At 39.4% G+C, this 24,292-nt stretch overlaps 1 protein-coding gene across 5 annotated transcripts in view; it reads right to left on the bottom strand.

Annotated features, from left to right (window-relative positions):
• Positions 1–9,496: 9,496 nt before the first annotated feature.
• Positions 9,497–24,292, bottom strand: part of LOC122661839 — a 58,991-nt gene continuing 44,195 nt past the window's right edge. Inside the window, exons 12-15 of one of the 5 annotated variants that reach the window (XR_006332926.1) lie at positions 13,722–13,802; positions 13,525–13,586; positions 10,414–10,556; positions 9,497–9,783 (exon numbers count right to left, since the gene is read on the bottom strand). Coding sequence is in view for 2 of the 5 variants with exons in the window: in XM_043857349.1 (XP_043713284.1) it covers positions 10,475–10,556; positions 13,525–13,586; positions 13,722–13,802 (225 nt within the window). In the remaining 3 variants the exon portion in view is untranslated. Of the gene's footprint in view, positions 9,827–10,156; positions 10,560–13,524; positions 13,587–13,721; positions 13,803–24,292 lie in introns of those variants that run through there. The other 4 variants (XR_006332927.1, XR_006332925.1, XM_043857349.1 and 1 more) reach the window with 4 other exon arrangements.

Genomic DNA, 24,292 nt, shown 5'->3' with positions numbered 1-24,292 from the left:
CCCAAGTTCATTCAAGGAATTAATTCTAAAAGAAGGTCTGCTTTGTGCAAGCATACATTCGTATCATTTGGCACTTGCAAGGAGTACACATCACACTCCTTGCTTAAGTATTTCTACCTTATTTCTTTTTGTATTTAGTTTATGTTTTTAAGTTTACAAAGCATTGTTTCCATTGGTCTAGACTGTACTTAGGCATTGCAAGGATCTTCTTATCCTTAAAAGATTTCGGATTCTCTTATCCTTAAAGGATCCTCTTATCCCGTGTAAAAAGATTGTAAAGGTGTTCTTCCCACCTACTGTACTGAAAGGAAGAAACTAGTGAATTCTCTCAAGGTTGAGAGGAGTGGACGTAGGCTAAGTTTAGCCGAACCACTATAAATTCTTTGTGTCCTCTATTTGCACACTCTCTTTTCTCTATCTTATTTAATTTCTTTAAAAATTTAAAAAGAACATAAATTCACTAGTGATAACCTATTCACCCCCCCTCTAGGTTATCCAACAGATGCTTCTTTTACTTCTTGTTATTTTTGATATTGTATTTTCTTGATGTATGTTTTCCTTTCTTTCTATGTACTTATGAAACGACTTATGTTGTATTAACTTTTAAATTCAAGGATAATCCACCTTATGTATTTATTATCACTTTAGTTTCTCTTTATGAGAACATGTCGCTTTATTTCAAAAACTCTTTCGCTACTATGACGTTGTTTATGATTCTTGATCGTGTGACTGTGAGGTAAGCCACAGCGTCTGTGATCCTAGAGGCGGTTTTGGATGTTGGGAAGCATCCTAGTCATACCAAAACCCTAGGGTGAGGGTTGGGGTGTGACATCACTAATACTACGAGAAGAAGACCCCTCATGGGAAGGACCGGCAATTGAAACTCTTCCCAGTGGACGCACTTGCCGTGATGCGGGGGAAGCATTCTGCATATCGGTCCTCTCCCAGAGAGAGGATTTACCCTTACTAAAAGACATCAGGCTTGAATGATGAAGACAAAGGGAAAAATAAAGAAGCAAATCAAAGGGGAGAAAGCCTTACTAGTAGAAGCGCACTTGAAAGAAGAAGGGTGTATGGCAAAAACCAAACTATCAACACTTGATCAAGTAGAATAATGTTTGTAGTCTGAAGACAAAAAAAAAAACCTAGAAGAGCGAAAATAGAAGAAAAAAGGGTTTAAGCAAAATCCTAAGCCACTCATCGAGGGATATTTAATGCTCCTCAAAAAGTGCAACAAAAATTGAAAAGGCACAAGCACGTAAGTGGCAATCTTGGGATCTCCCTTGATTGTCTGCGACAAAGGGGCAGATGTGGCATTAGACCATTTGACAATCCATAAAAGGCACATCACACTAGGCAACAAGCAAAGTGATAGGTACACATCCCTCCCAAACCAAGCCCGATGCATTACGCATTAGGTAATGATGAAGATTTTAGGAGACAAAATGCCGCGAACAGAATAAGAGGTGATAAGATTTCAAAGAAAGCCAATGCTCAGCCAAGCATTGGATGACCAAGGCACCCCTTCCACTCGGTTGATAGTGGAGAGGGTAAGATTTTGAGAAGGCCAACACTCAGCCAAGCGTTGGATGTCAAAGGCATCCCTTCCTCTCAACCGAGTGTGGAGAGGGTAAGATTTTGAAGAAGGCCAATGCTCAACCAAGCGTTGGATGCCTAAGGCATCCCTTTCGCTTGGCCGAGAGTGGAGGGGGAAAGATCTTGAAGAAGGCCAACAATCATCCAAGCATTGGATGTCCAAGGCATCCCTTCCACTCGGCCAAGAGTGGAGGGGTAACATTTTGATGAAGGCCAATGCTCAACCAAGTGTTGGATGTCTAAGGCATCCCTTCCGCTAGGCCTAAAGTGGAGGAGGTAAGATTTTGAAGAAGGCCAACGCTTAAACAACGCTCAGCCAGCGTTGGATGTTCAAGAGCATCTCTTTCCGCTCGAGAGTGGAGGGGGTAAGATTTTGAAGAAGGCCAACGCTCAGCCAAGTGTGGTATGTCCAAGGCATCTCTTTCGCTCGGCCGAGAGCCTCGAGGGTAAGATTTTGAAGGAGGACGACGCTCAGCCAAGTGTTGGATGTCCAAGGGATCCCTCCCGCTCGGTCGAGAGTAGAGGGGGTTAGATTTTGAAGAAGGCCAACGATCAGCCAAGCGCTGGATGTCCAAGGCATCCCTTCTGCTAGGCCGAGAGTGGAGGGGGTAAGATTTTGAAGAAGGCCGATGCTCAGCCAAGCGTTGGATGTCCAAGGCATCCCTTCCACTCGGCCAAGAGTGGAGGGGGTAAGATTTTGAAGAAATCCGATGCCAGCCAAGCATTGGGAATCCAAGGCATAAAGACTTCCGTGCTCGCCTTCTGCAACCCCAACCCTCGATTGGGACTGGGGGGGATAGAGGTGTGATTAAGAGTTAGAAGAATCTAACACTTTGCAGGTCAGAGTTAGAAGAATCTAACACCTTGCAGGTCACAACATCATGTTCAGGAAGCAATAAACCTAAAGGCGAGCATGGAAAGTCCAAAAAGAAAGAAGAAGCTTTAGAAGAAAACTGAAGATAGTCCCAACCGAGGGCAGGAAGTAGTAAGGCAACAAAACAAAACAAGCATCACCAACAAAGAAGCCATATAATGAAAGGAGATTTTTATTACGCCAAATGGCAATGATAATTACAAAGAGACTCAAGGCCGTACAACATTATAAAGATTTTCTTTGTCTGAAGGCCATACAATGTTACAGAGGAGCCAAGGAATTAAAGAATTCTTCAAACATTTGATCGAACTTCGAAATCACCAACACGAGGGGAGGCTTTTGATCTCTAAAATCTCCAACAAGTGAAGGTTTCAAGCACTAGGGAAACGGTTAAGGTCCTCCAAATCTTTGGCACTGGGAAGATTCTCACAAACTCTCATAGTAGATCAACATATGGAATGTCCAAACCTCAGTATGGATAAGGGATGTCGAACCACCATTGCCAGTGCAGTCCTGAGAAGAAATCTTAAACAAAACCTCTGAAGGCCTAAACTGACCACCAAGTTCTGAAGAACTACAGTGAGATCAGTTGTTCATTGACTCAATCTTGCGCCCAAGAACCACCTCCAAAAAGATAAGGAGTTAGAGAAGCGGGAAGCAATTCCCAGGGCGCACAACCTTCCCCCTCCCAAAAATCGAGCCACAAGCAACTCCTTGAGGCTCTTGAGAGGGGACAAATCTTGCTGATCTACATCATTGCCACTCGAGGCGCCATCGGAAGATAAAGCCGGGATTTGTCACGCCATCGTAGGGTAAAGTCCAAAAGAAAAGTCACGAAGGCACAACCCTCAGAAAAAGGATAGGCAAACATGGGTTTGTAACACAATGCCTTGCCCTAGGCAAGCAGATGTCTCAGACGGTGCCACATCAAAGCAAGAAGTCCCAAGTTATAACAACAGACATAGCAACATGAAGAAGAAGCAAACCTCATAGTGTCTACAAAAATAAGAAGACACTAGGATATAAAGCTTGGCGACGAAGGGGCCATCCTTACAAAGGAAAAAGAACGGCTGAGATGGAAAGAGCATGTGACGGCCCAAATAGAAGAACAAGACCAGCACCTGAGAAGACTACAGAAAGAATAAATGCCCAGATAAAACATGATAATTTTCCATTGAAGACCTCTGAGAACGACGCCTCGAATGCCATGAATGGCCATATTTTCCCAAAAAAAGGCATTGATAAGGATTCGCTAAAGAGGACTGTGACTCCATGTGAAGCGTCAGGCCTCCTTAAAGATTCAACATCTGGATAATTGCAAAAGCAAAGATAGGGAATAAGATCTACCACTCCTGCTTTAAGTGACGTAACAATTATGCTTCCTATTACGAGGTAGTTACAATCTACACTATCCAAATCAACCCAAGGACTAGAAAGCGCCACAAGGGGATGTACAGCTCAAGACCACTCTACAGGGGAACACCCAAATCTCAAGCAGGTCCGGAAGAGAACCTGGGGCTAGTACATACTATAGAATAGTAAGGCACGAGATCGACGAAGGCATGTCAAGGACTGTTCTACTCCAACACACCCCACAAAGAAATTTGTTGGAGTTGGGGGCTTTATGCTATACCATATAAAAGCCACCCAATTACTCCACGACAGGTGGCACCAACAAGGATAGCCGATGGGATCTGTCGGGTAAGAACTATCCGCTCAAAGGCCCATAAAGGATTTGTAGGGTAAGAACTATTCGCCCGGAGACCCATGACTAAAAGGATCCAAAAGTCCCCTCATGGAAGCAAGTGGAAGCTGGCATACCCATCAGGTCAATCAACCTATCAGCGCCTACTCTATGCGACCTAAAACATCACCTCTCACTAGGGGCAGCCGTATTATAGGAGGCCTAAGCACATCAACGGTCACCAAAAAGCAGTAATCCAGTGGAAGAAACCACTCTCCAGCGAGGGAAACCACACCCCAACTCTCCATCGCATTTATGAGCATGCCCGCCATGGAAGAGCTCTTATGCATATAGGGGACCTCACCCCAATAAAGAACTCTCCATACAGAACTCTCCATATCATAAACAGAGAAACACTATGCCTCCTCACAATAGGACTCCTTCATTGGTCACATCAGGACCTCTACATTGACACCACATCCCAAAGGGATCAAGCCCTATAAATGGGAAGGTAACATCCCACAGAAGGGGATCAAACTCTTGAAACTCTAAACTGTTTCATCTGTTTGCTAAAGAGACCTAACTTAGGCATCGGAGAGTTCCCCGCCGGCACTCACCTCCCTTGCCTGTTTGATATTCTGTGCAAGTCCCCACTCTCAGAGAACCCCCCGAGAAGTTTCTTAATGCAACACAATGGGTACTTTTATCCCGTGTAATGGTGACCAATACATGATAATGGTGGTGCATTGTTGCACTTAGTTATTATGTAATGTAATGAATTACATATGCTAATATTTCGCATATCTCAATGTTTTTGCATATATTGGTTTTGACTCACTACTTATCTCGACATGTCTCTATTGCATTGAACCATTGTGTTAGACTGGGAGACTGAATATTTCATTCCTTCCCGGCCATAACCTATTCAGAAATTTTGGCATTGGGGGTTATGCCACAATTACATTCCATGCGCTCCATTTGAGCCCTTTCTAGCACATGCTCTAGGGAGCAAAATTACATTTGCTTAAATACTAAAAAATTTGTTTGAAAAATAGGTTCTTATATTAAAAATTATTTATTGCATCTGAAAATTGTTTTTCTATACATATAGTAAAAATGTAGTTTTTCATTCCAGGACACTTAGTAGATAAACTATGATTTTGCCTGAATTTTTTTTATTTAATACAATATGATTTTATTTCATTTCATTCACTTTTTTTTGTATATAGAATAAAAAAATTTGGCTTATTGCATTTCCACTAATTTTAGATTTTACTTCTCACGGCTTATGTTTGGAGCGCATTCCTCACACATAAGCATGTTCAACTTATGAGTTCATAGTGCAAGCTTGTGATGCAATTTTTATCATAGAGAGTGGAGTAGGGGAGGGAGGAGGAAGGAGAAAAAGAGAGAGAAAGAGAGAGGATTAGGGATAAGAAGAGAGATGAACTGTACTATATGATAAATCCATGTTTTTCAGAAGACCAAAATCTTGGGTTACTCGAAAGAATAAGATCTTCGGCAATAATATTCCCCTCCAGCATAAATCTCCCTCTCTGGCTACAGTTTTGTTTTCTTTGGCAACATTTTACCTTTCTTCCCTGACAACAAGCTCAAATGCATTTCTAATTTCTAGGTTCCCATAAATGTTCAATTTCAAAAGGGTTGTACGCTCAATCCTTCTCAAATATGTATGTACTAGAATTAAAATTTTGTCAATGACTTCTATTGTGCTTTGTCAACATTATCTGTAACAAGGAGGGCTCTAATTGTGTAACAGGCAGCAGTCAAGATGCCAGATTGATAGGGCCGGAAGAAGCGTTCTCATTGACGCCACCTAAAGTGTTGAAGATGGTGAATTCGAGTCCACCGGAGAATCTCCAATTTGCCACGGAATGGGCGACCATTATTCCGATCATCATGGGTAATTGGTCGAGGACGGAGGTGCATCCACTAGAAAAGACTAGTTGCCCAACGAGTCCCCATTCAACGAGCAAAGAATACTCCAAGGGTTCATGTCCGAGGTAAAAGATGAGGCGGACTGTTGATGGTGAGCAATTCTCATAATATTTTTAGGAATTCCAAAAAAAACTTTTGTAGCTACTGGGTATTGTTCTTCCTCACAATGATGTTGTATCACCGAAAAATTTCACGGGGAAGGATTTCTTTAGCTTTTAAAAATAAACAGATTTTGTATATTTTATGAAAGAGAGCATCTTTTAAATGGTCTTCAATACAGCTACAACCTCAAGAAAGTCGTGTACCTTCTCGGGGAAGTGACATCGTCCCAATCAATTTGTTTAATTGAGTCAAGCACAACATTTTGAAGGGTGAGCTGTTTTGTGTAAAAAGCTCCAAGGGATTTTGAGAAGGCGATAAGAGCGGTCCGAAATGATTTTTTCTGTCCGAAAACTCGCGTCTTCCACAAAGTGTTAATCGATGGTACCACTTGGTAGGTACACCATCATGATGAAAGAAATCGATCGTGGTTGTCACCGACCCAAAAGAAGATGGAGCAATTGCCGTGGTAGTTGTTGTACTACTGCGAGTAGTAGGTGGCGGTCATGTTCCATAAATAGTAGGGATCCTGACTTCCGATTTTGACTATTTTCGGGAAGAAATAGGAACTAAAAGGTTGGTAAGGAGAAGGGGTGAACTCATTGTTGTGGCGAGAATTGCATAGCCAGGAACCATTGGGTAGGAGTGCCGTCCGCTATCCTGGGGTTCTCGAATGAGAATACCTCCATGGGGGCAGGAGTAAGGTGGTGTGGCCTTTTTGCTCTTGCGATGTGGTGTCGCATGGGCTTTTCCTTTACCTTTGTCGGAGGGCGACGAGGATTCATGGCCTGCTAAGATAATCAAAGAAAATTGTCGATACTTTTATATGGACAATTTCATATTGATATTGATGAATAGTATTGGCCCAATTAATCCGTCGGGAGTTGGTTTCCTTAGTTTTAGTCTTTAAAAATCGCGTACAACTTGGTTGTCCGCATTTAATAAGGAACTTCTCGGCAGAGGTAAATCCGAAACCGTTGGATTGCATTAACAATGGCTAGGATTTTCTTTTCATAAATAAGATAATTAATTTGAGCGGGGGTGAATTTGCCAGAGTTGTATCCGCAAATTTGCTCATCAGGGAGGATTTTTAAGAGGGCGTGCTTTTAACACACAGCCCCAATGTTCATTGCTAGCATCTGTTTCAAGGATGAGGAGATCGCCAGCAAGAGGAAAGTAAACTCTAATTTTGTATGTATATTTTTGTAGATGCGATATATTTTATGTTTAGATGAAGGTATGGCTCATATTTTAATGGCCTAGATTTAATGATTTTGATATGACGAATCCTAAAAAAATGGTTGAAGTGATTCTTCCTCCCCAATAGACAAAGGAAAACTTTCACTTATAATCATTATATTCTTGTAGGACCAAATTTCCCTTCACCCACCTTAAAGAGAGAATCTCTTAATCCATGGGTTCTGATAGTTAGCCGAGAACTTTGGAACAATGCCAGGGGTATTTTGGACATCGTATAATAGTAGGGGAAAGAAGAAATAGTGACATCCAATGGCTAGATTTTCTTCCCCCATGGTGAAGAAAAACTTGCACGCTTTTAAGGGCCCTTTGTGGCATGTAAGTTGGAAATAAAAGGCAGGTTTATAGACCCAAGAAAACATTCTTATTTTAAAAGAATTTGTTGTGACATGTCAGATTTTTCTTCTATTGTTCCAATATTTTGGATCTTTTATCTATGCCACCATGTGGTCATGTGTTGATTTTTAGTCTAATCCAATCCAATTTCATCACATGATAGTCTAAAAGAAGACTTGTTTGGAGAAATCAACTATGTTGTGAAGAGTTTGGAAACTGAAGAAATAGGCAGGTCCCACTGTCTACTATCCAACTATAAAATCCCAGAGCAACCTCAGCTTTGCACATGGCAAAAATGAGAATGAAAATAGCCACAGAAAAGTCAAGTTTAGAGTGAACGATCGTGAAAACAAGAGAAATACTGCTTGAGATGGACCATCAAATTTAATGATGGAAGAATAAAAATTGGTAATACCACTGTCTACTCATCTTCTACACGCTTCTTGTCTAAAACTTTTTCAGGATTAATCACCAAAGTGCCCAGCACCAAATTATTCTACGCTAAAATGACTTGGACTAACATTTTTCTTGACTGGAAAGACAAGAAAAGAGCCTTTGATGAACTTGAGTGAGTGACCACTTCGATGGATTTTTCACCACTTGGTTCACCCACCAAGGCTGAGAACGATAGTGTTAGACTAACTAAACTCAATATCTACTTCTTTCTAGCAGATCTTCAAAAATATCTACTTCTAGCCAACCGATCCAATATATCTATGGGCATAAATAGCAAAACCCAATCCACTGAAGGAGGGTTTCCTTTCACAGCCACGTACATTGCGACACCGCGACACCGCAACTTGGTTAGGGAAAAAGTAAGCTGAAATAAATGTCACTACTCACTATGCCTAATGAAATGTAATCTATAACTATTTGCCATAATGGAGTACATGGGGTCAATTCTAGTGAGTAAGAACTTTACTAGATCTCATTGGGATTTTTAACTTCCAATGTGTAGAGAAATGACTTTACAAAAGATAAGATTTTTTCTCTATATATTCATTGTATGACATTTTCTTTACTTAAATAGAACTTTAAATTTGAGTCTAAATAACTTCACCTAATTTTGACCTAAAATTTGACTATGATAAATATGGGGGTTCTCTTCAAACGAACAAACCAATGTACTGCCAAATGCCAAATGCCAAATAATGGCACCCGGATTAAAAATCTCCATAATACCTTGATTAACTTCAAACAACTATTTTAGTTTTCTTTTCTCATAAAATAAAAATATTTCAGTTTTCCCCCTTCTCCTGTTTTTAATCAACTAGTAAGAAAACAACATGCAGTTTTCCCTTCACGGCTCTGTTTGTTTCCGTATAAAATTTACTTGGAAAATTTTCCACGACAAATTTTACTTGTTGCAAAGTTTTCTAGGGTTTGTTTCCATAAAAAAAAAAAACATTGCAATGCAATACTTCCCAACATTAAAAATTTTACATCTATTTTTTTTTTTTTTTTATGGAAAAATGGAGCCGAATCATGAAGATGAAACTGACAGCTTCAAACATACATATTTTTGGTTTCGTCGCATAGTGAAAATTTTGTCCAAGTACTATTTTTCAGCATCACAACGAAAACCAAATCCAATTATTGCAGGGGAAAAAGTGGGGATTGGGTGGTCTTGCCAATTTGACGAGAATTAAAACTAACCAATATTAAAACTCTGTTGATAAATAATAAAAAATAAAACTTCACTAATGTATCCTGTGTGTAAAAAATAAGTCAGAAGAATTTAAAGTCTACAACAAATCTCAAAAGGCAGATTATATGTGGACTGTTATCAAGAGCAATATCAAAGAGAACAAAATTTTCCACTCTTCCCCTCGTCTTTTCCTCTCATTAACTCGCATATTTTTCCTACATCATACAAGTCAAATATCACGTATCCTCCAGAGTTTTTTATCAAGCAGCCCTCAAGGTTTGATGGAATTGGAAGTTTTTCACCACTATGGAAGCTATGCTCTTTCTGCAACTAAGCTGATGTTGAGGAAGAGTAGAAAAGATAGAATACCCCCCCGGAAAAAAAAAAAAAAAAAAAAAGAGAAATAGGATGAGTAATAAACATATGTTGTTTTTACACTTCTATATAAAAAGTCACTAATGATTTCAACGTTTTCTTGCTTAAATGGTCAATTTGAAGAAAAGAAATGATTAGGTAAACAATGAATAGAGAACTAACAACTACAAGGTCCAACTTATAATGCATATATATATGGAGAGGAGGAGAGAGGACATAAGAAAGAAAACCAACATGACTACCAAAGAAATTTCCAATCTAGGTAATAGAACTCTTTTTCTTTCATTTATTCATTCATTTTCTTCATAATCAGCAGAGATAACAGCAGTTAACAAAATAATTGCTGGTTCAATTTCATGCCAGCATAAATACTCGAGAAATGATAATCACATACATCACAAGAACACATTCTGTTATCCTTTCAACTACATTAAAGTCGTGTCAACATTCCTAAGAAAGGATTCACCTATTGATATTATGTTCAAAATATTGTACATGAAACAAAACTAAAGAAATACTATAATAACAACCACATGAAAGTTGTTTGAAGCCATAAAACTAATAGCTGTTTTAAATGAAGAAGACAATAAATGTACCTTGAATTTGACATGCAATAAAGAATCTACATCCCAATACCCACGGTACTCTACTTGTCAGGATGGCCCCGTTTAGCTCTACGGCGTGTCTGGCCAGTATGCGCATTCCGAGCAGATTTCTTTGCCTTCCCACTGCAAAGGTTAACCAAAAAATGGATAATGCTCATATAGAAGTCAAGAAATCAAAACAAAAATAAAAAGGGGAAAATACCATCCCAGCCCCTCCTTCCCTACAACAACAACAACAACATAGCATCATCCCAACTAAATGGGGTTGGCCACATGGATCCTTGCTCTCCAATACTAGGTCTAAGCTATGCAAGTCTTTCCTCACCACTTCTCCTGTGATTAATCTAGACGTACCCCTAACTCTTTTAGTCCCCTCAATCTGAATCAAATCACTATTACGTATTGGAACATCCGAAGGCCTCTATTGGACATGGCCATGCCACCTCAAACGGCTCTCTCGTAGCTTATCATTAATCGGGGTTACTCCCAACTCAGCTCTAATATGGTCATTCCTTACTTTATCTTTCGTAGTTTTGCCACACATTCATCTAAACAATCCTCATCTTTGCTACACTTAGTTTATCTATACGACTCTTCTTAACTGCCCAACATTCTACACTATACATCATAGTTGATCGTATGAGAGTCCTATAAAATTTTCCTTTAAGCCTTCCAGGAATAGCCGATCATGGTGATAGCTTTAATGAAATTGATTCTAAAAGAACCTATTTCACCTAGTGTTAATTTCTCCCTTTTTTGCATGGCTCCAATGGCTATATTTTATGTTCAAAGCTTGGATACTTTTTTTAGGGTTTTCTTCTTCTTAGTAAAGCGACTACTCTAGAAAAGAAAAGAAAGTTGCACCCGTAGAAGTGACACTTATGGCCGATGGTAGGAGGGGGCATCAATTGGAATAAAGTTCCATCCTCTATATCACATTCTTTCAAATATCTAAAATAATCACTTTGTGGGATCTCCTTCTATACAATACTCATCACTCATTAACCATCCTAATGTGCTAAATTTACACACCATATACTCTGTGTTTATTCCACGCATCTTAAGACCTTTTGATTCCAAGGTAGATCTCCATAAATCCTACTTGGCATTAGTGGCTTTTGTCTCATCCACCAGAACAATATCATCAGCAAAAAGCAAACACCAAGGAACTTCATTTTGTATGTTTTTAGTATAATTGTCAAGGCGCCGTCTTGGCGATAGTTTTTTTGGGGTCTAGGTGTTTGTCACCTTAATGCAAGGCACTGTTTTATTGATATCGAATTTAGTTTGACATGTATATATGCCAAATATCAAGTAAATGTTTTTATATTTATTTTTTCATTTACTTAAGATATTATTCATAAATAAGCAAATATTCCCTATTTGAATCCAATAAACAAAAAAGTTAAAAATCAAATTCCAAAAGAATAAAAATCAACCCCCTAGTTCAAGAACAAAAGCTGGGGTGAAATTTCAACTTTCAAATACTTGGATTTTTCTCAAATCTACAAATTCTATAAATCTAATCTAATTATACAAAAATATAATTAAAAACCAAAAGAGCGCTAAAATAATATTTTGTTTTGATGTATAAAAATATTTATTTTCATTTAAGACGATTTTAAACAGCATTCGTACACAGTAAATAAAGTTTCACCGAAACATAACTCCTTCAACATAAATCAGATTTAAGCAATCTTGGATTTATTGGAAAGCTGGTTTTATGCTCTACTTAATACAAAAATATCTCATGTGAAAATAAAATCATTTAACCAGTTAAAATTATTAGAGCACAAGAACATTTCTCTAAATCAAGAGTAGTTTAATTACTTATAAATTAGATCATATTTTTCAAGAACAATATAAACTAAATGTGAGACTAGGTATACCAGGACAATGATCATTTCCAATAACAGTATAAACCAAATGTATGTTTTCATTGTTTCAAACTTTCAATAGTTTGCTTCTTCAGTTATGTTGTCTTCTAGTTCTATGTTGATTTTTTATGACTTGATGTGGCTTAATGTTGATTTTTCATGGCTTGATGTGACTTAATGTTGATTTTATATGAATTGATGTGGCTTAATGTTGATTTTTTATGATATAAGGTACATATTGTAGCATACTAAATAATGGCACAAAAGAAGGGAAATAAAAAATAACACTTGGGCGCCTTATCACCTAAGCGCTTAAACACCCCTCCACCACCTTGGGTCGCCTTTGAGAAATATGGTCGCTAGTTAAATCATCCATGATAAACACAAACAAATACGGGCTTAATGTTGACCCTTGGTATAACTCCATTGTAATTGGGAATTCACTACCTTGACCCCCCGCAGTTCTTACACTAGTCACTACACCATCATACATATCTTTAATAATGTCCACATATTTACATGACAACGGACGCCTTGGGATGCTCCATATCTGTGAGACTTAAATAATAAACAATTGAGGAATAAATAAAGAATAAAACATACCTGAAAATGGCTGAAAACAATCTGGTTAGGATTATTATTGGAAGAGCCAGTAAAGGAGTAATGTTGATTTTTCATGACTTGATGTAACTTAATGTTGATTTTTCATGACTTTATGTGACTTAATGTTGATTTTTTTCATGACTTGATGCGACTTAATATTGATTTTCCATGACTTGATGTGGTTTAATGTTGATTTTGATGATGTAAGGTATATATATATATTGTAGCATACTTAAAAAAATAATGCAAAAAAAGAGAAAATAAAAAATAACACTTGGGTGCCTTAGTCGCATAGGCGTGCCTAGGCGGGCGCCTTATCACTTAAGCGCCCCTCCACCACCTTGGGTCGCCTTAAGAACTATGGAGTCTAGTTAAATCATCCATGATAAACACAAACAAATAAGGGCTTAATGCTGAACCTTGGTGTAACCCCATTGTAATTGGGAATTCACTACCTTGACCCCCCACAATTCTTACGTTAGTCACTACACCATCATACATATCTTTAATAATGTCCACATATCTACATGACAACGGAGGGCTTAGGATGCTCCATATCTGTGAGACTTAAATAACAAACAATTGAGGAATAAATAAAGAATAAAACATACCCAAAAGTGCCTGAAAGCAGTCTGGTTAGGATTATTATTGGAAGAGCTAGTAAAGCAGAGGCCTACAACAATTAAGCATGGGCATGTCAGATGAACTAATATGCAACTGCATGAATAAACTGTTTCCCAAGGGGGAAAAAAAAAAAGAGGTGGGGGGAAGCTTCCAAAAGACAGTGTGTAGTTGATATAATACCCACCGCAAACCACACCAGCTCTTTAGTTGCAAGATGTCTCGTTAATTCATGCTTTTTCAGTGTTTCCCGTACAGAATCTTGAACCTTGCCAAAACCAGAGAAAATACTGTGAAATACTGCAGGGTGCAATCGATAACAAATAAAAGACATCAAAATTGAATTATGATCAGCAAAAGGAGAGAAAAACAACTTTACATCTAAAATTATGACCAATTACGAATATCGTACTCAATTCAGGGTCAAAATTGAATTATAATCAGCAAAAGGAGAGAAAAACAACTTTACATCTAAAATTATGACCAATTACGAATATCGTACTCAATTCAGGGTCAAAATTGAATTATAATCAGCAAAAGGAGAGAAAAACAACTTTACATCTAAAATTATGACCAATTACGAATATCATACTCAATTCAGATTATAGTATCAAAATCTACGCATAAACGGATATTTTTGTTTGCAACTGTTCAAATCCAGCTCAGAGTTCCATTCTGAAGCAGAAAAATCACAAACAAGCTTATTCAGTAAAATAAGTGTAGGAGTGAGTACATCCCCCAACAAAAAAGTCAAATAAGTAATGGGATGGATTATGTATATATACATATATTTCGCTTCTGATCTGATGGATTTCCATTATAATTGGGGCTATTTTAATGGTGGACCTATATCATAGTTGTCAAGACACCAAGTTGAATCAAGGCATTGGACGCTTAGGTATCAACTAGGTTGGGTCTAGGCTGGCAGGCGAGTACCATATTCTACTAAAGATGGTTATCAATTCAGTGGTAAATATGTAGGATAATTTGGGTATTAAACTACTACCATAAAGAAAAAGATTAATATATAAATGAGACAAACTTCAAGGAAAAAATTGTAAAAACTGATAGTTAAACTTATCCAAAGAACCCAAAGAGTGCTTTCATTTTCGAGACTTGGGACGAGGAGCATCCGGCAGCGGCCTCGACTGCTTTACTGGAACCTCTTCCTCCTCTACTCCTCTCACTCTCCTCCGCTGCTACTGCTGCCGTAGCGGCGGCAGTGACGGGTGGCCACACTGTTGCAGGTTTTTGGTGTTATGAGGACTTTTGGAAGAAGAAGATATCCCTCTCCCACAATTTGTTACCTTTTTAATCCTTACTTCCATTAATACCCCCACCTTTGCATTGTATTCCCTTTTAAGTTCTATTTCTTTCTTCTTCCAAATATACCCTTTCCTCATCAAACGTGTTGTCCCACTTGCTGGTTTATTTTCTTTATTAAATTGACTTCCATTAATTACAATATTGTCATCCCAATTATAACTTTCAGTTATTTACCATCCTGTCATTGCTCTTATAAAACTTCAAAATATTTACTGTTTTGCCACCTGTGCTTATATTTTGAGTTATTTAACACTTTGGTGGGCCCGAAAGCGATCCGATTAGAGTTTTGAAACCCGGATCCACATCAGTTGGCAATGTGTAGTTTGCAAATGGGAAATTTCATTTGCGAAGACGGGGCATTGGGAGGTTTGTCAACTTGGAGCTTGCACCGTTCTGTAGTTGAGATATTGCAATCAACTAAGAAGCGTCACCCGACTCTGTTGAAAAGACAGGATATGGCCTTTTCCTCAGAAACTGATGCAATTCCTATTCTTTGATCAAGGAAATTCGAAGCTGGGCAGAGTAAAGGGTTCCTGCTTTTACTCCTGGTCTCCTCCGCTGCTCATTAAAATTTGAAGTTGCTGGTTCACTTGAAGTTCTGGAGGGCGGGATGGGTTATGCTCGGTCCCCAATACCTATTCAAAAATCCTAACCTGTCCTGGGACATGTGCAAGTGACCAAGACCCGCCTGCAGTTTTGTCTTCCAGAGTCTCAGTCTATTGGGAACTGGCCCAAGGGGCTCAACAGAGTGGAGAACCGACTGCAGAAAACGACATGACTCGATAAAGACCATAGGGGTTAAGACATTTAGCCATCGATGACACTTGAAAAATGTCACATTCAACGATCCCAATTCGGCTCTTTGAGAGTCATCCTAAAATCCATCTTTTCCCCTTCATGGATTGTCGTGGATTTTAAGCTTAAGGTAGAAATATCAATAGTTGTCATCGGCGCCTAGGCAAACCACAGCTGTGGCTGGATGCCTTCTCACCTTGGTGACACCTTAATGAACAAGGCTGCATCATAGAAAAGGTAATCAAGGGCATATATGCAATATCAAAGACTCCATCTCCTTAGTTATAAATAAGAAAAGGGGGTTATAAGTAATTAGTGGTAAAAAAGAAAAGGGGATATAAGTGAAGTAGAAATATATTTTTCACTTGTTCTCAAATACAAAGATTGAAAAGATTTATTTGTAAATTGTAAGGATTTATTTGTAAATAAGATCTTGTATGACAATAAAAAAGTCCTTCTGTGAAGCCTTCTCGAAGCTGATTTTTCAATTCCTTCTTAAGCAAAGCGGATGGAAACAGATTGGAAACAGATTATTAAGTATTGCAAGCATCACCCTTTACTTCATCTGGCATCAGAGGAACAGGCTGATTTTCCAACAGCAGTTCATACAACCATCTATTATCATGGAACTTACGAATAAATGGGTAGGTGACAACCATTTGCTACCTGACTCTGCAAATGAATTGCAGCTTTCCCAGATGGTCTTACCCACCTTGCAGAATAATATCCTACCCATGGATTTCTTTCTTGAATTGGACAGCTCGGATACCAGCATTATTATCTCTGATGGCAGCTATAACACATCTTCAAATCAAGGAGGGTGGGGATACCTTATTATCCACAAACATGCTTTATATGCATCTTCAATGAATTGTGGAAATGCAGGTTCAGCACAGGAAACGGAAAGGATTCACAGAAGGACTCGAAAAGGCACTTTCACTGGAATGCAGGAACTTGATTATTTGGACAGATTCACAGGAACTCAAGAACTGGTTGACAGCCCCAGAAGACTTTCTGTGGCCTTGGGAACTTTTTACTTTTCTTTTTGACATTAGATCTTTCTTAAACTTTTTTCGGTCTGTAAGTATAATTAAGCAACCAAGACACTATATCCAGCCGGTTGACAATTTGGCAAAATATGCTAGAACCAACCAGATATCTTCTAGATGTATGGCTACCAATGTCACTACTATGTTTTAATTTTTAATTTTAATCTCCATTTCATCAGAAAAGACAAAAAAAAAAAAAAAGAAGCCCAATGGGTTTGCCCTTTAAGGCTTTGCCAGAAAAAACCAAGGTTCAAAAACTTGGTGCCGACGCCGGTTTCGACCAGCCAGGAAACCGAGATTCCTAGGTTTCGGTCAAAACCTTGTCGAAACCTAGTATTTTTTGGGCAAAACTCGACATGTGATGGGCTGGATAAACTAGTCGAAACTACCAAAACTTGGTATTTTTTGGCCGAACCTGGTCGAAATTATCGAAATTTCCAAAACATTGTCAAAACATGTCAAAACCTGGTCGATACAGTAGTACATATAGATTTCGTCTCAGAAACTTGGAAACCAAGATATCTCGATTGAAACCACTGGCTTCGACCAAGATCTTGATCCATGGAAAAAACTAAGTTGCAGCGACCTAGTCTTATTCCTCTTGACACAATGTGAACAATGAAGGAGAGATGAGATTGTAGGAATATCCCTAGTTGTCGTGGCACCTACGCATCCAAAGTGGTGGCTGGGTGCCATGTTGCTTTGGTGCCTAGGTGACACCTTATTGAAAAAGGTGGTACTATAGAAAAGGGTACCAAGGGCTTATAATACAAAATAGAGGACTCAATTTTCTTAGTTATAAAAAAGAAAAACGGTGTCAGTTGCTACTGAGGGCATCATTCATTAGACTAGTTGTGGGGATACTACCACGTAAAACGGTGTTGTAGAACATAAAAACCGCCACCTGTTCGAGGTTGCCTGTGCTCTAATGTTTGGAATGCATGTCCCTAAACACTATTGGATTGAGGCCGTCCTTACTGCTACTTAATCAACTGCATGCCTTCTTTGCGTGTTGTGTTCCCAGTCTCCTTTGGATGTTCTCCATCACCGGTCCTCTTTTACTCTTCTTTCGCGGGTCTTTGGTTGTGTGTGTTTCGCATGCAATCATCGTCTTGCTAGCAAACTTGACCCTTTGGGTAATGTAGTCCTAGATTGGTAGAAGACCAACTAGAACCTAGACAACCAGGATCTGATCTGAACATTAATTCGGGTAGGTTAAAAATAGGTACTTTGGTCAAATTAGGGTAAGGGTTTAATGGGACCTAGGGTTTGAAGGTACGGTTATGCTAAGTTGATGTAGAGAAGTCTTCCAGTGAAAGTTACGTTAGGTTTTAATGGAGGGAAGTGTGCTGGAATGAATCGGCAGCAAGGTGCAGGTTAGGGTTTCAGGTTTTCGGAAAGAGGAAAAGATGGATTTCTATGGTTTAGGATGGTCAATTTGGCTGCAACTTGGATCAAGTTTCCCTTATGGTGAGAGGAGAGTTCAATCTAAAAAAGGAGGCGGGTTTGGTCTGGGTAGAAATTAGCTATTGGGAAAATTGAAAACAAAAGGGGGAACCTTATGGTTTGGGCTGTGAGAGGATTAGAAGAAGAATTATTGGGGATGAGGATGAATCCAACTCACTGTTGTTGCAGAATTTCCTTGGCAGCACCTTGTTTGATTGTAGATCTCGAATAAAAATCCAATCTTGAACTAGAACTTGAATGTAGAGCTTCAAAAGAATCACCCGGGCTTCACACCGCAAGGTGTCAATTGGATCAAACACCAATCCCACCAACGAACCACCCTGGCTTCCCACCGTAAGGTGTCGATTGGATCAAACATCAATCCCACCAGCCTTGATCAAACAACAACAGCAACAACAAACTCAGCCTTATCCCAACTTAATGGGGTCAGCTACATGGATCCAACAACACAAAGTAGGGAACAAAAGTCTAAACAATAAAAAGGGGGATGCAAAAATGGTCAAAACAGGAATGGGGGATGAGATGAGAAAAAAAAAAAAAAAGATGAAACTGAGGGGGCACAACCCATAAGTCAGGAGGATCTCAGCTAAATGAGGTCTGCAACATAGATCCTTGCCCTCCAACAGGCTCTATCCAAGGTCACACTTGGGACAAGTCCCAGACAATGCATGTCCTTCCTCACAACTTCTCCCATGGTCATTTTAGGCCTGCCCCTAGCTCTTTTAGCTCCTTCTATCAGAACCATATTACTCCTTACTGGGGCGTCCCTAGGCCTCCGTTGAACATTATCGTACCATCTCAAACGACTCTCTTGAAGCTTGCCATTGATTAGGGCAACTCCCAACTTAGCTCTAATACGATCATTCCATACTTTAACCTTCTTAGTTTTCCCGCACATCCATTTTAACATCCTCATCTCTGCTACACATAACTTCGCAATATGACACTTCTTAACTGCCCAACATTCTACTCCATACATCATTGTCGGTCCAACAACAGTCCTATAGAACTTTCCTTTAAGCTTTAAAACAATACATCGGTCACAAAATACTCCGGACACACCTCTCCATTTCATCCATCCCACTTTAATTCTCTGTGAAACATCATCTTCTACCCCAACTTCTTTATAAACGATTGACCCCAGATATCTAAATAGTCACTTTGCGGTATCTCTTTTTCCTCAATTCACACCATGTCAGCATCCATCATAATGTGCCTAAAATTACACATCATATACTCCGTCTTTGTTCTACTAATCTTAAAGCCTCTTGTTTCCAAGGTTGATCTCCATAACTTTAACTTAGTGTTAATCCCTTCTTTTGCCTCATCCACCAAAATGATATCATCGATAAAGAGCATACACCACAGGCCTCATCTTGAATGCTCTAGGTTAGCTCGTCCATGATAAGCGCAAAAAATAAGAACTTAAAGCTGAACCCTGATGTAAACCAATCGAAATTGGGAATTCCTTGCCCTGACCTCCCATAAATCTCACACTAATCACCACGCCTTCGTACATATCTTTAATAACATTGACAAATTTACTTGACACCCCTCTCTTCACTAGAACTTGTTGGATTAGACCTCTAGGGACTCGGTCTAGGCTTTTTCCAGGTCAATAAAGACCATATGGAGATCCTTTTTGCTATCTCTATATCTTTCCATGAGCCTCCTCAATAGGTAGATAGCTTTTGTCTTAGATCTACCTGGCATAAAGCCAAATTGGTTCATTGATATATGAGTTTCTCTTCTCCAACCGGCTTCAATAATCTTCTCCCAAAGTTTTATTGTATGACTCGTTACAATGGAGAAGAAGAGCAGCAAAAAGCTTTGCATTAATATCAAAATTCGTGTACAATACTTGCCCCTTACAACCATATACAAAAGACTCAAAAATAGACTCCTACACTAAAAAGGAAAGGCCTAACTCAATCCTTAACCTATTAGGTAGCTTAAACTGACTAAGAAATTGAAATAGACTCAAAACAGAGTCCTAATCTAACCCCACTAAACAATTAAAAGAAAACTACTAAAATCACTTAAATTGAACCATTGGTTGAAAACAACTGATCCCGTATGCAACCCTATTACCCATACTTAAGGTCCATAAAAGTGGCCTATTACATATAAAACCCATGGGATCAAAGGCCCAATATGAATATAACCCAACCCTAGACATATTCCCATTAAAATAAGCCTCGTTTGGGCTCTAGTGCATTTTCGTTGGCAGTGCATTTTCGTTGGCCACTTTGCCACTCAAAAGGGTTATAAGTGCTACCATCCACCTTCTTGTCGTTTGTTTGTCACTATGGATGTCGTCTTTCAAGAGTCCGCTGCTTATTATTCTTCCTTTGCACCTCTTTAGGGAAAATATTCTAGTGACGATGTGCCGTTAATTGTTCGTCTTGATAGCCCCCTCCTTATCTCTTTCTGAGCTCAATGTACACCCTTTTGTTCAAGGGGAGCAACTGATTACTGACAACCCATTGCAGGTGTTTACTCGCTCTCAGTCTCGCAAAGATTCAACAGACATTACCACTACCACTGCCACTCTACTTAGCCAACCACTCTCCTCAGACCCAGGACCGCCCCCATCTGAACCTGGTAATCCTCTTGCTCCTAGTGATGTTGATTCTTTGAATTTACCTATCGCTGTTCATAAAGGGAAGAGGAGTTGTACAGTTGTACTCAACACCATATTTCTCATTTCGTCTTACGATTCCCTCTCTTCTTCCTATCATGCTTTTGTGTCGTCCTTGTCTTCTATTGCTACTCCCCAGACTTGATAGGATGCAATGGCAGATTCGTGATGGAAAGAGGCTATGACAAAGGAGATGAGGGCCTTTGAAAAAAATGATACATGGGATATCTCTTCCTTCAGGGAAGAGACCTGTAGGCTGCAAATGGGTTTCGGTTCTCACCAACCAGGCTCCCTACCCTTCATCTTCACAACAGGATAACCAAAACTTGCACAAAGCAATCTAAGCAACTTCATTGATTCATAAAATCATGGGGTGCCTCTATGGGCAGGTTCCAATATATAAAAGCCCAAGGATTGAGCTCCAAAATAGAAACTAAAAATTAAAAAAGCCCCTTATAAGGCTGAGACTTAGGTTACAAGTAATGAAACTAAAATAGAAAAAATAAGTTGCAAGGATCAAAATAGAAACTGAGTCTAATTAAAAAAGAAAACTTAAACCTACTTTCTAAATCTGAAATTAGAAACTAAACTAAATTTCTAAATACCCACACATAAAGCACCATGCAATCTAATCTTGAGCGCCACAAAATCTTCTAATAATATTCTTGTAACCACATAGAGACTAAGAAATTAGTAACAGAAGCAAGAGAGAGAAGATAAAGGAACTCTGCAACAAGAAAGGAAGCAGAGCCGGTTAGTCTATAAGCTCACCCTATGACCATATAAATATAGAAAGAGTACAACTTATAGGAGTCTAAAACAGACTCAAAGAAGGAAATAAAGGATCCTAGACTATCTAAAACTATTAAATAAAAACACATAAATCGGTACTCTTCAACAGTCCCCCTCAAGCTGGAGTATACATATCAAAGGCTTTAGCTTGGAACAACAAGAACAGATATTATGAGTAGCACCAGTCTTAAGCATAAACAGTAGTGGTAGACACCAGTGAGCACAAGGAGAACTTCATTCAAGTAGCAGTACCAACTCAAGCACAACAACCATCAGCAATTTCAGTAGATAATAATCTTCATATCGAATCCAATCAGTAACGTGTAAAATAGGCGGCAGTGAACACAAACTGCAATCCACAAGATCATAGCAGCAACAATAATCTCAAAGGCACTTCCCAAAGAAGGCTGGTAGTAGTAAGGACTCATCTTCTCAAAGAGAGATAAAAGTGCAACATCCAATGGCTACATCATAAGCGGCAGGTAGTAGGTAGTAATCTTCCCAAAGAGGACAAAAAATGCAACTCCAATAGCTACACATAAGCTCTTCTAAAAAAAGGCAAGTAGTAAGTAGTATTCTGCTCAAACAAAGGTAGACATTGAGCCCCAAACAGAGGTCTTCGATAAAAACTTCAATGATAAATAGGCAGTATAGGTTACTGCGGACCAAACAGCATCAAATTGTTGTAGACTAGACAAACAGTACAGATTACTGAGGACCATATAGGCAACATAGGTTACTGTGGACCAGATAAGCAGTATAGGTTACTGCAAACCAGATAGGCAATATAGGTTATTATGGACTAGACAACATCAGGTTGTTGTAGACCAAGTAAATATGAATTGTTGTTGAATACCATCTTCACAAATAAAATTGTTGTTAAGGACACAAACAAATAAATAATAGTAATCTTCAGATGAAAATAGTCTTGAACTAATGACTGAAGACTTAAGCAGATAAGATAATAATAATCTTCAATCTCCCCCCTCACGTGTAGCATTCCATGTGGACAAATAAAAGACATCAATTATCAACATTGTAAAGGATGAAGCGTCATAAAAAAATCCAATATAATAATCAAGCGTAGCGTTACAACAAAATCCCAATAATCTCCAATTCACCCCTTCACGATAGAAATAATCCCCATACAAAATCCCAAAAATTGTCACACAAGTGCAAATCTTCAAAAACTGGAACCCCAAATTGATATAATTGGGGCCCACCAAACAATAATATGGGAAATATATAAGCCCAATGGCAATTCTGTAATTTTTTTTTTGGTAAATAAGTATATTACCGAACCCCAAGAGGGGGCAGGAAAGAGAGACCAAATAAACATGAGGGGGGAAGAAGAAAACAAAGGGATAGGGAGAGAATAAGAAAAAAAAGGGGGGGGGGGGGGGAGGCAATCAACCAGCCTACGCAGAGGAGGAAGACCGCAAAAGGGTAATATCAAGGCCCCAAGAAGTGAAAATATGCCTGTTCCTAGGGTTGTCCGTGGACTACCTCTGACAGATACAGCTGAGCTTGGAGGACACATCGAAGGAGATGGCTTTCTAAATCACTTCAAATGATCGAGAGTTGGAAGTCCATCTCCTGAGGTTCCTTTCCATCCAGATATGGTGAATAGCAGCGCTAAAAACTAGTTTCCCGATAGTGTCGCAAATGGAGTTCCCAGGAAAAGTCTTGAGAAGCCAAAGCCATTCACGGTCAAAACTTTGGATCCTTCTATTGCGCGGCCAGATAGAGGACAAGGCCTTTTTCCAAATGGTGGAGGTGAAGGGACAGTCAAAGAAGAGATGGGGGATATCTTCACGGCCAATCCAACAAAGGTTGTAAAAGGGCGGGGGGCGGGGACAGTGCGGTGAACGAGAAAGGCTTAGGTAGGCAGGCAAAGTCTGAGGGCTCTCCAAACAGTTAGGCTATGGCAGGGGATGCGGCCCTTGAACCAGACTAAGTTGTGCCAAGGGACAGAAGGGCTAGGGTCTCTGGAGAGGTTCCAAGCAGAAGAGGAGAAGAGACCATTGGGGGAGGGAAGCCAGATGACCTTATCCGCGCGAGGGGAGGAGTGCTGCAACGGGGAAAGGGTTGCCCAGATCTGGGAGACGATGTCGGGGTTCAGGGAGGGGTGAGGGATCCAAGAACCAGAGGAGATGAGGGAGAAGACTGGGGCAGCCTTGGGGAGGCCAGAGGAATAGATGGCTCTAGGGCCAAGAAGATTATAGAGAATCCCTAAAGGATGCTAAGGGTCAAGCCAGAGAGAGGTGGAGGTGCCATCAGCAATGGAAGAGGAGATACCACTGATGAGCACATTTATGTGTGAAATCTTAGGGTATAAAGCAGACATTTTACCACATTGAACAGAGTTACTCAGGTGCTTTTCTGTACTTTTCAGGTTTTTGATCATTTTATGCTATTTTGGGATATCGGGAGCTGCATCTCTTAATCTACACGTAAAGTCACCATATTTCTTTCCATGGCTGTAAAGAGGACTGAATTTTGAGCTAGATGGACGAGACGGAATTCAAGTACGCATTCGTTTAGGTCATCATGCAAGCGATTATTCTTTTCAAGCTAGGCAAGAATAATGGGCCAAAAATAAGTTGGAATGCAAGCCAAAGCCATTCTGCCACTTCCCAAGGGTATTTTTTACATCAAAGGAGGAGTTTCTAATCAAGGGTTGAGATT

This window comes from Telopea speciosissima, chromosome 5, assembly GCF_018873765.1.
Source record: "Telopea speciosissima isolate NSW1024214 ecotype Mountain lineage chromosome 5, Tspe_v1, whole genome shotgun sequence".
In the NCBI taxonomy this organism is placed as follows: Eukaryota; Viridiplantae; Streptophyta; class Magnoliopsida; order Proteales; family Proteaceae; genus Telopea; species Telopea speciosissima.
Note: the sequence above shows the minus strand (reverse complement) of the source record. Positions and strands in the feature narration are given on the sequence as shown.